Consider the following 17189-nt stretch of genomic DNA (forward strand, 5'->3'; position numbering starts at 1 on the left):
TTAATTATACATACACCCCCTCTTTTGAGCCTTCCTCTCCTCCCACCATCCCGTCCTCTAGGTCATCACAAAGTGCCAGGCTGGGCTCCCTGTGTTCTTAGCAACTTCTCACCAGCTGTCTGTTTAGTAAATGATAGTGTATATATGTCGCTACTTTCTCCGTCCTACTCTCTCCTTCTTTCACTGTATCCACAAGTCCTTTCTCTACATCTGAGTCTCTGTTCCTTACCTGCAAATAGGTTCATCAAAACCACTTTTCTAGATTCCCTGTTTGTGCGTTAATATACAATATTTGTTTTTCTCTTTATGACTTACTTCACTCTGTATAATAGATGCTAAGTTCATCTGCCTCACTAGGTATGACTCAAATGCAATCTTTTTTTACGGCTGAGTAATATTCCATTGTATATATGTACTACCTCATTCTCTATTCATCTGTTGATGGACATCTAGGTTACTTCCATGTCCTGGCTTTTGGCTGTTGTGTAAATAGTGCTGCAGTGAACATTGGAGTATATGTGTCTTTTAGAATTGTGATTTTCTCAGGATATATGCCCAGTGGTGGGATTGCTGGGTCATATAATAGATTTATTCCTGTTTTTTTTTTTTTTTTTTTTTTTTAAGGAATCTTCGTACCATTCTCCATAATAGCTTTAACATTCCCATCAACAGTGTAGGAGGGTTTCCTTTTCTCCACATCCTCTCCAGCATTTATTATTTGTAGATTTTTTGATGATGGCCATTCTGACTGGTGTGAGGTGATACCTCATTGTAGTTGTGATTTGCACTTCTCTAATAATGAGTAATGTTGAGCATCTTTTCATCTCAGCATATACAAGACATACAGATGGTTTATTGGCCATCTGTATGTCTTCCTTAGAGAAAAGTCTGTTAAGGTCTTCTGCCCATTTTTTGATTGGGCTGTTTCTTTTTCTGATATTGAGCTGTATGAGCTGCTTATATATTTTGGAGATTAATCTTTTGTCAGTTCATTTGCAGGATTTTTTCTCCCATTTCCTCCCATTCTGAGGGTTATCTTTTAATCTTGTTTATTAATAGTTTCCTTTACTCTGCAAAAGCTGTTAAGTTTAATTAGGTCCCATTGCTTATTTGGTTTTCCACATCTTATATTTTGTATGATATTGTTTTTTAGACCTTTATTATTCTCATAATTTTTCTTGTTATTGTTCATTATTTCTGGATCTTTTTTGAGTTCAGATTTTTCTCATAGTCTCTTGGTAATCCTTTTATAAACTTAACTGTCTCAGCTATGTCCTTGTTAATGTTATCAAGTATATTCTTATTCTTTAAAATAAATGGTAAAAGCTGATGTTTTAACATTTCTCTTTTATTTCTTGGAGTGAGTATTTTCTTAGATATTAAAATTTAAAGTTGACGTAATAATATAAATAATGTTGACTTCTTTTTTAATACTATGGGTTTTCTGACTCGAGTGTTATTTCTTGGCTGGGTTCTTTTTCAGATATTTGATAGTATTAAACCTGAGTTTAAAAGCTAGTCAGAAGAAACTTTTTGGGTAAGAGTTTAGATTTATTATCTTTGGAGATACAGCAGTGTGAGTTAACTTAGGTTTCTCATTAAATGTAATATACCCCAAAACCAAGATGGTTTACAGTACTAAAACTTTTTTTCTTTAAAACTTTTGATTTGAGTAATCTTCTTTGTGATTTTCCTTACTTGACAAGAGTTTTCAGTTTACCTTCATAAAACCTTGCATATTTTATTAGTTGTAAGACTTTTAGAAAAATCACATGGTTATGTTTTGCTGTTTAGGAGCTTTATACTTTTATTTTTTGGCTTCTCAGCACTAAATCATGATTTAGTTAAGCATTTTTCAGAAGGCTTCTTAATGTGGTCAACCATAAATATGAAAGCTTTACATTTCTAGCATTATGCCCGTTATCATTTAGATTTCTGCAAAACAAAGCTAGTCCTAAGGATTTAGTTATCTGGAATTGCACAATGCTTTACAGTGGTTTTCTTAGAGATCATTCTTAACGATCCCAAGTTGTAATTCAGATTTCTATGAATTTAACTACTTGTGTATTATTAAGAACTGGAGTTATTATTCATAACTTTGTTTTCTCAGCCTCAGTGTATTGAGGCCTACTTTAGTGTGTATTCTTATATTTTATTCCATAAGAAATGTTATGGCCATAATATAAGGTGTTTCATATAGACAAGTTCAGTTTGTTTTACACTGTTGTATTTTATTGAGATAAATCTCCTAGTACTTGTTTATCAGTGCTGATTCTAATTTTATTTTGCATTTTTGGTGTCCTGTAAAATTACTTTGCTTAGAATACTGAGTTTATAAAATTATATTAATAGAAATAACACAGATTTTTGCTTCAAGTATGGGTAGGCTAGATTATTTAGATCAGTTCTTACCTTAAGGACAACTTTTTTAAAAAATGGAGCTAAATAGAGAGGGAGAAAGGAAGGAAGACAGACATCTTCTAAAAAAGAGCTAAAAAGACAGTGAGGTGTTTATTTCTAGATCTTAGTTCCCCAACTAGGGATCCAACTTGTGCCCCCTGCAGTAGAAGCATGGATCCTTAACCATAGCACCACCAGGGAAGTCCCCCTGGAGGCCACTTTTGATGTGAAGACATTTGCTAATTCAGAAGTTAGATTTGTAAGATCCAGCTGTAGTCTTGGTGGTCTTGTGGAGCAAGGAGCTCCATAATCAAAACCCAAGACAAAGCCTACCCAAAGTGGGAGTGGAAAGGAATTCTGCTTAAACTGCCTTTCACCTCCTTTACCTGATGTTCCTGAATGTAGCGTCCTCTTGTCAGCATCACTTGAGAAGTTGGGTGTGGAAGATGCCCCAGATAGGCATGTAATAATCCTCTTGTTATCAAACCCAAGTCTTCCTTTCTATGCCACTGCCTACAATTTCTGAGCCCTGCCTAGGTTCCAAGGCTTCCATTAACTTGCCTTCTGTACTTCATCTCCCTTAAAACAACTTAACTACTCAAATTTCTCACCTCTACTTATTCTTTGCTCCAGTTTTCATCTTCTAGAAGTTTGTTGGCCTGTCTCATTAGGTCTTGTTTCCTCTATTGTTTCCTTTGTTATTGTAGATTTATGCCTTGTTAATTTTTTTCCTCACTTCAGTGGATTTCTGGAGGAATCAGAGTGTAGACATATATATATATATAGATTTTTCTACATTTAATCAGCATTTCATGAGGTTTACATACTTGTTTGAAAATTTTTGTAGGAGAAATTTCAGATAGTGAATCAAAGAGTATGAATATTTACATTACTTTCTGATACTATCAAATATTCCTCAGAAAAGATTGTTAACTCACACTCTGCATGTTAAAGTATAATGGTGCCAATATAGCATTTTAATCTTTTTTGAAATTAATGAATACATTGTTTTGGGGGATTATAATATTTTTAAGATAGTTCTGTAACTTCTTAGCTTTTAATTTTCTGTTCTTTTATATTTAAACTGACATAAATATTATGTGGCTGCATCTTCTTTTTATCTTAAAGGTTACCTTAATTAACTGTTTTAGTTTCTGTTTTAGCTGAGGACCTTTTTGTTTCAGAATAAGGCCAGTAAAATAAAAGGAAAAGTTTCTTGATATTTAATGTGAAAGTTGCTCAGTCGGGTCTGACTCTTTGCGACCCCATGGACTATACAGTCCATGGAATTCTCCAGGCCAGAATACTAAAGTGGGTAGCCGTTCCCTTCTCCAAGGGATCTTTCCAACCCAGGACTCCTACATTGCAGGTGGATTCTTCACCAGCTGAGCCACCAGGGAAGCCCCTTTATATTTAATGGTTGTGAATAAATCGTGTCAGAGACATAGTCAACATTATGCATGTGTACTAATGATAAAACGTGTTTATTACTTTCTGTAGAAGAAAACAACCAGTCTGCATTCCTACTAAAATTCTTCTTCCAGTCCTGCTAGAAGAATTGTTTTGGCATTTTACAGATCATTTCTTCCGTACTTCTTCAGAGTCCTAGAAGGTGTTTTTTTCAAATGAAGTAAGAAATTTAAATATGAATTGTGCCAAGAATTCAACACTTTAGAATAGAAAACCAACTTTTTTTTTTAGTAGTCTTGATTTGTTTCACTTGATTAACCTCAGGTTGTTCCACATCATTTAGTTACAATTCCTAGTATTAGTTTTCCAGCTTTGGGGCCATTTGTCAGAGGTTATCATTCATCATGGCTTTAAATATATATAGAAAACTCTGTTTCAGAATGCAATTGAGGGAGAAAAGAAATTTATATGAACTATACTTTCAAGAAGAGACATCATTAACTTTTCAAGAGTAATGTGCAACTAAATACTTTAGGGTAGCTTTTCAAGAGTAATGTGCAACTAAATACTTTAGGGTGATTGTTTTTAAAGTATGGTGTCCAGATCAGCAGAGGCAGCCTTGCTTTGAATCTTAATTAATAATGCACAATTTTTGGTTCTTCCTAAGACCTGCTAAATTAGGACCTGTGGGGTTGGAGCCCAGCAAGTCCTCCAGATCATTCTGATGCATGCTGAAGATCAACAACCACTTCTTTAGAGTTTAAGAACATGGATTTTAAAATCAGACATAGCGGAATCAGACATAGTGGAATTCAAATTCCACTGTTTAATATCTGTAACTTTGGGCAAGTTACCTAACCTCTCTGAGCCTTAGTTTTCTCAGTTGTGAAACTGTGGACTGTCACCTCCCTCATTTGGATCAGGGTAATTGGGATGGTTTGTAAGTTGCCTCATAGAGGAACTTAAAAATGATCACTGCATCTTACTATTTAAATATATACTATTTTGTTTTATTGATTCTGAAACAAAATTACCCTATATTAGTACTTCTGAAATTATATGTGTCTTATATGATTAGAAAATATTGTGTCAGTTTAATTATTAGAGTTTTTTTCTTAATGGCACATAAAATAATGGTGCATTTAAAACTCTGTGCTGTCTGTGATTCACTGATACATGATATTATGTTCAAGATGCATGAATACTGTCAAGGTTGGGCATATATTTGAGTGTGTATTGACTGTTGAGACAAGTATTGAATTGGCCTCAGAGAGAGCAGGCAGTGTCTCTAATTAGACATTGTAGAGGTTGAATTTAGCAAATAATTGTGACTGGAACTGAAACTCTGAATGTGAGTAAAAGCAAAAATAATCCAAAGTGTAACATAAAATTCGTACTGGTATAGGAAAAATTTATTTTGATAGATTATCCATATAGTCTTTTTATGCTTCCCTTAAATCTCTTGTAATCAGCCATTGGTTTTTAACACATTCCCTATGGCATTTTAACAGTATGCTTGCAACATCTCCAAACCCAGACCTGCTGAATTAAGATATCCAGGCTTTCCAAATACATATATCTATTATCTCTTCCAGAATAAAGTTAATTATATTTGTTTTAGTTATAATTTTTAAATGAAATTACTTTGTCCAGTACTGTTTTTAAGAAAAGAATTCTTTAATGAGCTATACTTTTCTTAATTAGCTATCCTGCACTCCCTTCCCTTTCTTCTCCCCTTTTCTCAGTGGTCTTGGAAGGAGGAGGTAGATAGTTGACATTTCTGTTTAGTGCTGGGAAACTTTACTCTGTTTACAATTTTTATGAAGTGGTACCATACCCCTATGTTTTTCTCCCTCTGTTTTTATGTATATAATCCAGTGATGAGCTCTAGGCTATCTTTAGCCAGCTTTAATTCTAGCAAGTTCTTTTTGTTTTGATTGGAATTTATTGCTTTCTATATCCACTTCAGTGTCTGCTTTTTATTGTAGGTGCTGTACTGTGTCTAAGCATAAGATAATCCTTTATCCTATTCCTTATCTTTATTGCTTTTTCCTGAATTCCTCCCTTCTTGAATTTGCAAGCTGAAGGAAAACATTAATTTTATCTAACTAATTTTAAGGTTCTTTTAATGAAAATAACAAAAATATAGCATAGAGCGTCTGAATTTTCTGTATTATTTTTTCTGCTTGCCAGTTGTAATTGCCAAGCATGTTCTTATCTCATCAACCATAAGGAAGTCTGTGCCTGACCTAGGATCTTTCTTTTTTTTAGAAACTTGTGGTGGAGAATGTTGATGTGCTAACACAAATGCGGACCAGCTTTGACAAACCCGACCAGATGGCTGCCCTCTTTAAAAGATTATCGTGTGGGTAACTCTTCCTTTTAATAAGAATTAAGAAGACCCTGAAACTCAGTCTTTATTAGCTTTTGCTCAAATGTAAATATAAGTAGTAACTTATGAAAAGCATTCTTCACTAGAACATTTTTGCAGTGAAAGGATCTTTTAAGTGAATGGCTTATCTGTTTCATAATTTTTTTTCTTACCATATTCTTAGTATCACGTATTAAATATTTGATATCATTATCAGTTAACTCATGAGCCCATTAAATAAGTTAATCTACATTAATTTAGACCAAAGGAGATTTAACTTTTGAGTTTGTAACTTTCTAAAAATCAGCATTATTGAGGTATAGCTTGTATAAGTAAAATGTGCATTTTCGTGAACAGTGTGATGGTTTTTGACAGATGTATACATCCACATGGGCTTCCCTCATAGCTCAGTTGGTAAAGAATCTGCCTGCAATGCAGGAGACCTGGGTTTGATTCCTGGGTCAAGAAGATCCCCTGGAGAAGGAACTGGCAACCCACTCCAGTATTCTTGCCTAGATAATCCCCATGGACAGAGGAGCCTGGCAGACTACAGTCCATAGGGTTGCAAGAGTCGGATATGACTTAGCGACTAAACCACCACCGCCATACATCCACATTACCATTACCACAGTCAAGATGTAGAGCAGTCTGTCAGTCAGTCAGTTCAGTCATGTCCAACCCTTTGCAACTCCGTGGAAGACCAGTCTCTTCACCTCAGAAAACTCATGATTCCTTGTAGTCAGTTTCATACCCCTTGACAATGACTGAACTCATTTCTGTCATTATAGAAATGTAAATTAAGTATGCCTGTTTTGTTGTATAAACAGTAAGTATACTCTTTTGTATATATTGTTGAAATTCACCTTTCTTTGTTGAGTGAATCAGTAACTTGTTCCTTTGTATTGCTAACCTAGGATTCATTGCATGAAAACCTGAGCCTCCAACTTAAAAATTTTTTTATGTATCTTCTTGATACTGATTCTTTGTGCGAGATATATTGTGAAATAACAGTGAATCTTAAGTCTTAAGTGTTTATTAAAGTATGTTTATCCTGGCAACTTTTTTAGATCCACTTGAGTTAATTTCATCTGCTTTTTGTCCTTGAACTCAGAGTTATAATTAAAAACTAAAAGTCACACTTGCTATTGATTCAATTTAAAAGCCTTTCCAACTTTAAAGACTTAGTGAAATCCTGAATAAAATACTTTCTATATTTGAGAAAACCACAGAGTTTATTTTCCCAAATAAAAGATAATCCTGAAGTAAATTAAAGACATGCATAGTGTTTATGTACTTCCCCTTTGATATTTTTCTTTTAAATGTTTTGCAGCTATATTAAATTTTATAAAACTATAAAATGGCTTAGAGAATCACTTTTTTAGGCTATCTTATCTTGCTTTTAAAAATACAAACTTATTTAATAAAAATTAATGTAAAACTAAACTACAGGAACTTCCTGGTGGTCCAGTGATTTAAGAATCTGCCTGCCAATGCAGGGACATGGGTTTGATGCCTGGTCTGGGAGGAAGGTCCCACATGCCGTGGAGCAACTAAGCCCATACGCTGCAGCTACTGAGCCAGTGCTCTAGAGCCTGTGAGCTGCAACTACTGAGCCCACACACTATAACTTCTGAAGCCCGCATGCCTGGAGCGAGTGCTTCCCAACAAAAGAAACCACGGCAACGAGAAGCCCAAGCACCTCAACAAAGAGTTGCCACCACTGGTCGCAACTAGATATAAAGCCCATGCACAATAATGAAAACCTAGAGCAGCCAAAAGTAAATAAAAGCAAAAAAAAGTCCCACTAAACTACATTTCAGGTTGCCTTTTACAGCAGATCAGCGTTTGCTGTAGCTATATAAAGGGAAAGTAGCGAAAGAGGTTTTGGAGGTGTTGAAGCTTTGCCACTGTGGTGGTGATGATAAGTAGATCTACACATGTTAAAAGTTTTTCCTAAAACAGTACACTGAAAGGGGGAATAGGTTTACTCTTTGGAACTTTAGGAAATGAAATTTTTAAAATGAAAAAGATTAACTTGGTAGCATTATACAGAAGAGGAGTGTGAATAAAGAGTACTATTATTTAAATCCCTATCTGATCTCTTTTCTTCATTGGTATACTGTATACTTAAATTTTCTAGTATGCTTTACTTTATTCTTATTATTTTTATTTTTCATGTTTCTTTCTTTTTTAAATACTCATTTGACCACCCAACTGGCCTTACTGGCCTGAATTTCATGCTAATAAACAACATTCTGACTAGATCATCAGGTTAGAGGCAACTAACCCACTGCAGTGTCCAATGCATGTTTACTATTACTTTTAACTCTCCTATTTGTTGAAATGAAACAAAATATTTTTTGTGTTTTGGAAAAAGAAAAGGTCTGCTCAAGAGTGACCTACTTAGGGAATAGAGAAAGCTACTCTTTGAATTGAACTGTTTTCCAGAATACTCTTCTGTCTCTAATCTCGTTTTTACCTTTGTCCTAAATTGATGTACTTTTGTAGCAGTTTGATTTTCATAGTCAACTAACACATTCTTTTAAATACCTTTAAAAAGAGAAAGCTATGTAATTTATTAAAAGTAGCTCTGGGAAATTCCCTGGTGGTCTAGTGGTTAGGTACTTTCACCACTGTGGCCCTGGTTCAATTCCTGTTGGAGGAACTGAGATCTCACAAGCCACACAGTGTGACTCCCCCTAAAAAAAGCTCTGAATTGGGAGGCACTGTGCAATTAACTTTTGAGTTTTCCAGAATTTCTGTGAGACTTGAACAAATTTATTTTATTTATTGAAACTATAAATTAAATAAGATTTCTAACTGTGAAGTTTCTCAGAACTTTCAATATGTTGTTATTGTGCATATTTAAGAGGAATTTATAGGTACAGTCTTTGCAAACTTTGTTAAATTCTTGGTAACATCCTTTGGAAAGTATATGATTGTATCACACTACTTATTTTCTGATTGCTCACCTTATTCTCTGGATTCTTTTTTCTGGGTTTCCTGTCGTGTTTTTTTAGACTGGCGTGCCCCTTTGTTCTCATTCCTCCTTAATGCCCATAAATTGGATGACATATTCTTAGAGAAATCTTTTCTTGTACTCTTTCATCTTTTCTGGATAGTATCAACTTCCTAGTCTCATTTCTTGACTAATCATTTCATTAAACATCCTCTAGTTTTCTGGGTCTTAGGCGCTCTGCTGAGTCCTATAGGTAGATAAAAAGATTAATAGGACTTTGCTCATATATTTGTGGAATTTGTATTTGTGCCTTACATTGTTTTGTTAACACTGCTATTTTGATTCTCATCACATTTTGGCTTTATTTTATGCTTTTTCATGTGTAGTAATAAAAGATGCTTATGGTAAAGATTTAAACACACCACACAAGAGGTAGAAAGTCAAAACAAAATAATTAATTCCTACTGCTCAAAAGTATAACTGCAGTTAGCAGTTTTTCTATACATCTGTCTAGCAATTTGTTATATATATACAAATACGTGTGTGTGTATGTTTCATATAAATAGGATTCTATTTTCCTAGTTTTCTTGACAGTGCCTTTAGATTGTTACTTAGGGTCTAGATTATTGTTCTATTTGTATCTGCTTTCTTATTACATAGTACAGTGCCTTGTGTATGAGGAGTAATTCAATAAATGTTGGCTTTTTAAAAATAAAGGTATTTATCCTTCTAATCCTAATTTCCCTTGACTTTATTTAACCAAGTTTTAATTTTGAATATAATAGTAATAGATTTCAGAATAATGTTCTCTAACCAAAATGTAAATGATCAAATCCATTCATAGTCTTCAGAAACCTGGTCTTATTGCTTATGATCTTCATAATTATTTTTTATTTCTGGACTCTCTGGACCTCAACATCTAACATCTCCAAGTCCCAGGGCCATTTGATTTTAAGGAGCTTAAAATCAGCCTCTTCTTTCCCTAGTCTTTCTTCTCCTTCCTCCTACCTGTACCATTACTGTGATAGGATTATACAAGAGGCTACTTATATGATTGTTTCAAGAGTCTGATGAACCATTTAAACCATTTTAAAGAACAGTTTACTGCATTGGAAGTAAACTATAATTTCCTTAATTTTAATATCAACTTTCAGTACCTTTGCCTCTTTAATCATTTGTTGTAATCAAATTGTTTTTGATTGTGCCTTTTATCATGGGGTTTTATGACAAAGAATTTTTCCAAGGTTAAGAAAAAATCCAATTCACTCTCTTCTCTTTTCTCCTTCCTTCAAACTTAGCTGTTGACAGTGTCTTGAAGAGGATGACAATAATTGGTGTAATTTTATCCTTCCGATCATTGGCACAGGAAGCACTCAGAGATGTAAGAAGCCATTTTAAGTACATATTCTATAGCCAAATAGTCCTTTTTAATTTCCCAGAAATTAAAAGTAACTTTTACCATTTATAGTTGGCAGTAATATAACTAAAATTTCAGTTTTCATAGTTTATATGAAATAAAGCATATAGAAATCAAAGTTACTATTTTTTGTTTTGGTGATGAAATTCAGGAGGTACAACTTGCCTGGATATTGTGCTACTTTTTCAACTTTTTCTTCATTAAAGCATTTTCCATTTTGACTATACTCAGTTTGCCATCAAATGCATTCCATTAATGGGTACATTAGAAAATCATATAAAATAGACATAGTAAAATAATTTTATGAAAACTAAAAGTAGTTGAGTGGTAACATTTCATAAATTTAGAGGTTGCCTTTAAAAAATAATTACTTGTTTTCTTGCCTAGGTCTTGTCCTACCACATTCCTTTTCTTGTCAGTTCAATTGAAGATTTCAAGGATCACATTCCAAGGGAAACTGATATGAAGGTAGTAAAACTTCTATTTGTATTATACTGTTTCTAAAATGAAATATTTAACTTATATATGAAGTAAATATAAATCCTAAGCTGTTATAAAGTTTAGAGTAATGTGTTAACATTTTTGCCTTTGAAAATGAATCTTTGAAAGCTCAGCACCAAAATACTATATATAGGCATTTTGAAAGTCAGTCTTCCTGGATCACCTATAGCAATGTAAAATGGGTTAATATCAGTCACCTTTTTTTTTTTTGAAAAAACATACTTCATATTGCCTCTTTTATTATATAAATATCAGTTTAACCTTTTACTATAAGAATATAAACGTTTTAAGAGGACCTTTGTTATTATTTATACAAATTCACAAACAGTACAGTTAATTGATTAAGGTCTCCGAGTTTCTTTAACTCCGTGGTCTCACATGTTGTTGTGGAGTATTCTAAAAAAATAAACAAAACAAACAAAAAACCCCAACAGAAAAATATACATCCTACTCAGAAGTGATTTTTTTTTTTTCAAGCCACAAGTCCCACCCCCCACCAAAATAAAGAAAGGTGTCTACTCCTCCATTTAGAAACAGAATTTTTAAAAAGCCACCAACACCTGTTTTATTAACAGAAAGCCGTAAGACATGAATTTCAGTCTTCTCCCCTTCACACCAGGGCCCCGGGCCTCTGTAAGCCAGCTCCAGCTCCTCTGCTCCCTACAGGAAGCCTCACTGTGACTTTTTCGTGGGGAAATGTGGAAGAGAGGGAGGGCAGGGCAGACTTTGCATATAATCATCATTTTCAAGACACAATCCGCATCTCAGACAGACAGACAAAAAAAAAAAAATCGCACACAGTCCAATTCTCATGTCTCCTACACATTTGTGCTATAAATTAAGTCAAGATTTAGGAGCACGGTTGGGTCTTCAAATGCTTAGGGACAAGGAGAAAAAGAAAAATAAGAGCCAGAAATGTGAAGTGGGAAACACTGGATGGATGGGGTTTGGGAAGAAGCCAAAATGAAGAAGACATACAAACCGAATGGGCATCTTTTCAGTCCAACACAAAAGTGTTTCAGTCTCAAAATATTTCTCTTGTAGAACTCCAGGGCTTCAGAGAAAAAGGTAAACTAAAACGAGGTAGCCAGACATATATGTGTGTGTGTGTGTATATATATATAATTTATATATATATAATATATAAAATATACTCAGCAGAAAAAAGAAAAAAAGACAAGTTGACGTCAAGTTTCTTCAAAAAAAAAAATAGACAATAGGAATGAAATGAGCCTGAGTAACATCTGAGGCGAGACTGGGATAAGTTACAAAGTGGAAAGTGAAATTGCTCAGTCATATCGGACTCTTCGCAACCCCATGGACTGCAGCCTACCAGGCTCCTCCGTCTGTGGGATTTTCTAGGCAAGAACACTGGAGCAGGTTGCCATTTCCTTCTCCAGGAGATCTTCCCAACCCAGGAATTGAACCCTGGTCTCCCGCATTGTAAGCAGACGCTTTACCGTCTGATCTACCAGGGAAGTCCTTAAAAGTGGAAGAAGGGTGAAAAGGCCTGTAGTTGGGTTTGCTTTTTTACATTTCGAAATAAAAACCAGATCACAGTATTCAAATGAAAGCTTAAGTGAAGGCAGACATTTTCCTCAACTCCCCAGGGCTGGAGGGATTGCTCACTCCCACCCCGACCCCTACCCCCACTCCAGGCGCACAGTAGCTCAGTCCCTCCTCCGAACCCCTGCCGGGAGAAGTGGGTAGTAGGCAGCATGTCCAGGAGAGGGGCAGGGGTGGCGGAGGTGGACACCGCCCCCACACACACACACACAAGAAGGGGAGAGGGGAAGGGAGCCAGGGGCTTCTGGTCATCGCCCCCACCGCGTCCCTGGCGGGAGGGCAAACCGGGCGGGCGGGACAGATAGGCGCTGCTGCCCTCACCTGACTTTCTCACTGTCCGTCATCTGCCAGAGACCCAGGTTGATGCTCTCCAGTCTGCACTTGGTGATGTGGGTCAGTCACCTTTTCCTTAAACTGATAGCTCTTTATACATGGTCATAAGCAAAATGAAAAAGCCAATGAAATGAGAGTTGTTTTGTTTTAAATAAAGCTAAATTCAGCTTTTAAAAATTGATGTTAAAAAGTCTTATAAAAGGATGTTAATTATGGGTTATAATTTTTTTTAATTAATATCCTGTTTTAAATAGAAAGGTTAGTAACCTTATGAGCATCCATAGGTTTCATTTTGAAAATTTATTGGCAGCAAAATACAGTCACTGATTGAATCACAGCAAATATTTACTGGTGGTTACACATCGAGTACAGGCTTCCCAGGTGGCGCTAGTGGTAAAGAATCCACCTACCAATGCAGGAGAGGTAAGAAATGCAGGTGCAGTCCCTGGGTTGGGAAGATCCCCTGGACTAGGGCATGACAACCCACTCCAGTGTTCTTGCTTGGAGATGCCCATGGACAGAGGAGCCTGGTGGGCTACGGTCCATAGGGTCACAAAGAGACGCAACTGAGGGGAATTAGGACGCACGCACACACACACACACACACACACACACACACATATCTAGTAAGTGAGCTATTAAATCCATATTTTCTAAATTTTCATGTTTCTTAAAGATTATTATTTTCATGTTTTAGGAAGATTATTTTCTGTTTTGCATAGTTTGAAAAGCTTTGACTTTAAAAAGTTACTTCTAAACTTTTTGTCTCGTGTTCAGCTGTCTTCTCAAATTTATTTTTGAGGCTTTCATCACTTGTTCCATCCTTCTCTTGCTCTCCTCACTTAGTTACTGTACCCCTTTTCATTCGGATCCTGTGAGATAACCAAATTTTGCTGTGTGCATTCTCACATTTTCTGTTTTGCTCTGTAATTATTCTTCCTGAAAATACTGGCTTTTTATATTTCTGCCTTTTGAAATTCTGTTTATCTTAATGCCTGATTCAACTGCCATCTTCTAAGAAATATTCCTGAATCCCCAAGTGATCTTTTTTTCCTTTTCTTCCTTTTAGTATTATCAGAGAATTTTTTGTTTGTTCATTGTAAAATTAAATACATTCAACCTTGTATTATAGTTGGGTTTTTACAGTTAAATTTATACTAGATTGTAAACTTGTAATATCAAGAGCTATCCTGTTTAGGTAGTTTCTAAACTGAAATGTTGAGCAGTCAGAATATCCTTGAAATCCATATGTGATACCAAAAAACACTAGTCATTAGCACTTGCTTTATCAGGTTTTAAATTAGTACTTCTTTACAAATCTACTTTAATAAAGAATTTACTGTATTTAGATATACAACATGAGTAGGCACTGAACTACTGTAATTTTTAAAGTATGGGCATAAACATAAGGTCATTAATTTTGATTTACTTTTTTTTTTTTCATATCTTTTGGCTTGATCTTGCTCTTACACCTGTGTTTCCAAGAAAAATAATAGGTGTAGAATGACTCTGTTGGAATTTGTCACTGCAAATACACAAGTTTTGTTTGGCCTGATAGTATAAAGTCATAATCAGCAACACACACACAGTACTGTCAGCTGTTCAGTATAGTTAGTTGTACAATATAGTTCCTTCTTCAGCCAAGTTTTTGAAATTCCAATGGCACCCTATTCCAGTACTCTTGCCTGGAAAATCCCATGGACGGAGGAGCCTGGTAGGCTGCAGTCCATGGGGTCGCCTAAGGGTTGGACACGACTGAGCGACTTCACTTTCACTTTTCCCTTTCATGCACTGGAGAAGGAAATGGCAACCCACTCCAGTATTCTTGCCTGGAGAATCCCAGGGACGGCAGAGCCTGGTGGGCTGCCGTCTATGGGGTCGCACAGAGTCGGACACGACTGAAGCGACTTAGCAGCAGCAGCAGCAGTGTTCTTACAGGCGACTCGAATTTAAACATTATGCATTTTTTCTTACTAAAGTGAGATTTCTCAGAAACTTGTTAGTATATTTCTTACTCTAGTTTTTATATTTTTTAGGTTGCAATGAATGTGTATGAATTATCATCAGCTGCTGGATTACCTTGTGAGATTGATCCTGCCTTGGTGGTAGCTCTTTCCTCACAAAAATCAGGTAAAGTACATTAGTAGTTATGTAGTAGTCTTATTAAATAACCAGGGCAACACAAATATAGATGTAATACTTATCTGTTCAAGTGTTTGCTTTATATCAACGGGTTTTTTGGTTTTATTTTTTTGGTAGTTGGAATCTTATCAGTGCAGAAAATACCAAGATCCTTGTCTTCTGGAGCTTATGTTATAGCACAGTCATCATAGAGATTAGATACTTAAGTCTTAAGACTGGATAAAGTTATTAAGCCCATTTAGTATGCAGAGATGAAGAGGATCAGAGTCTGAGTCCTGGGCCACTCTCAAGTTTTAAGAGTTCAGGGAGAAGAGGAGGAACTACCAAAAGAGAACTGAGAAGGAAGGATCTGTGAAGGAGAAGAAAAACCAGAAAAGAATCACTTCCATTTGAGTGGAAAGGAAATGGTCAGCTGTGTAGAATTAATAGGTGTGACAAGAGCAGTGTCAGTGGAGTCCTAAAGGCAAAAAGCTCATTAAAGAGGGCTGAAGAGAAAATAGGAGAAAAGAAATTAGAGATAATGAGTATAAAACAACTTTCTTGCCGAGTTTTACTGTATAAAGGGGAACAAAGAAATAAAACTGTAGTAGCTAGAGGCAAAAGTAAAATCAAGAGAAGAATATTTTTCAGATGGGAAAATAACAGTGTTTGTCTGCTGGTGGAAATCATCTAATAGATAGAAACATTGTTATCTAGAAAAGGGTGTCTTGGGAGTTCCCTGACAGTCCAGTGGTTAGGAACTAAGATCCCACAAGCTGTGGCACAGCCAAAAAATAAAACACCCTAAAACATATATTTTTTAAATTTTTAAAAAATATGAAAGTGTGTCCTATTTTAATTGTACTAGAGCTACTTACCATAGAAAGTCTGTGCATTATGGTAATATTAAATATTTAAAATATTTTAAGATCAGCCCTTTAAAATGTATTACTCAGAATTCTAATTTTTTCCGCAAAGTAAAATGTTTCATCTGTTTCTGGTACTAAAATGCCTTCCCCTACTTCCTTGGATGTAACATGGCGTTTGACTGAGTTCATCAGTTCTTTTTTGATTTGACATTAGTTTTGTTTCATCATTTATGCAATGTTAATTATAGTCACATGGATAATTATTGCAACTAGCTTGAGTTGCCAGGGCTGTATTTTTTATAATGAGCTAGGTTTAAAAAAATTTTATTGAAGTGTATATAATTGATTTACAGTGTTGTGCCAGTCTGCTGTACAGCAAAGTGACTCAGTTATACACATAAATATTCTTTTCCATTGTGATTTATCACTAGATATTGAATATAATTCCCTTTGCTATAGTAAGACCTTGTTGTTTGAAAGTGAAAGTGTTAGTTGCTCAGTCGTGGCTGATTCTTTGAAACCCCATGAACTGTAGCCTGTCAGGCTCCTCTGTCCATGGAATCCTCCAGGCAAGAATACTGGAGTGGGTTGCCATTTGCTTCTCCAGGGGATCTTCCTGACCCCAGGATCGAACCTGGATCTCCTGCATTGCCGGCAGATTCTTTACCATTTAGCCACGAGGAAAGCCCATGTCATATTTTAGATTCCACATATATTATATGGTATATATTCCACGTGATATCATATGGTGTTTGTCTTTCTGACTTCATTTAGTAGGATAATTTCTAGTTGCATCCATGTTGCTGCAATTGGCACTGTTTTGTTCTTTTTTATGGCTGGGTAGTATTCCCTTCATCTATTGATGGATATCTTTATCCACTCATCTGTTGATGGACATTTGGATTGTTATCATGTTTTGGCTATTGGTAATAGTCATAATCAGCTAGAATTTTCAAATATATTCTGACTCTTGTCTCATGTTAAATTCTTAATTATATATAGTTAGTGGAGTGACTCAAAAGTTCTCAGGTACCAAGTGAAGTACCTAGACAACACAGGTACCAGATAAGTGAAGTACCTAGATAACACAATTTTAGTATATGGATACAGTAAATATTTTAGATAAATTATTTTACAATAAATATTTAAAACCTTAGGACAGTGTTACTTATATTCATTTATGACTGGTTCCTCCTGTCTTCTAAAATGAAGAGGTTAGAAATCCAGTTTACTTTACACATT

The 17189-nt window shown here is 35.3% G+C and overlaps 1 protein-coding gene across 22 annotated transcripts in view; it reads left to right on the forward strand.

Moving 5' to 3' along the window:
• The window catches only part of NCKAP1 (NCK associated protein 1), a 112920-nt gene that overhangs the window by 91292 nt on the left and 4439 nt on the right, over positions 1–17189 (forward strand). For 12 of the 22 annotated variants that reach the window (XM_081580983.1, XM_081580984.1, XM_081580988.1 and 9 more), the window contains 4 exons: positions 6082–6175; positions 10439–10521; positions 10945–11025; positions 14994–15087. In XM_081580983.1, the coding sequence (XP_081437109.1) occupies positions 6082–6175; positions 10439–10521; positions 10945–11025; positions 14994–15087 (352 nt within the window). Of the gene's footprint in view, positions 1–6081; positions 6176–10438; positions 10522–10944; positions 11029–14993; positions 15093–17189 lie in introns of all 22 variants that reach the window. The other 10 variants (XM_081580981.1, XM_081580966.1, XM_081580974.1 and 7 more) reach the window with 3 other exon arrangements.

Source organism: Giraffa tippelskirchi, chromosome 3, assembly GCF_054371585.1.
Source record: "Giraffa tippelskirchi isolate mGirTip1 chromosome 3, T2T-mGirTip1v1.2.pri, whole genome shotgun sequence".
Lineage (NCBI taxonomy): Eukaryota > Metazoa > Chordata > Mammalia > Artiodactyla > Giraffidae > Giraffa > Giraffa tippelskirchi.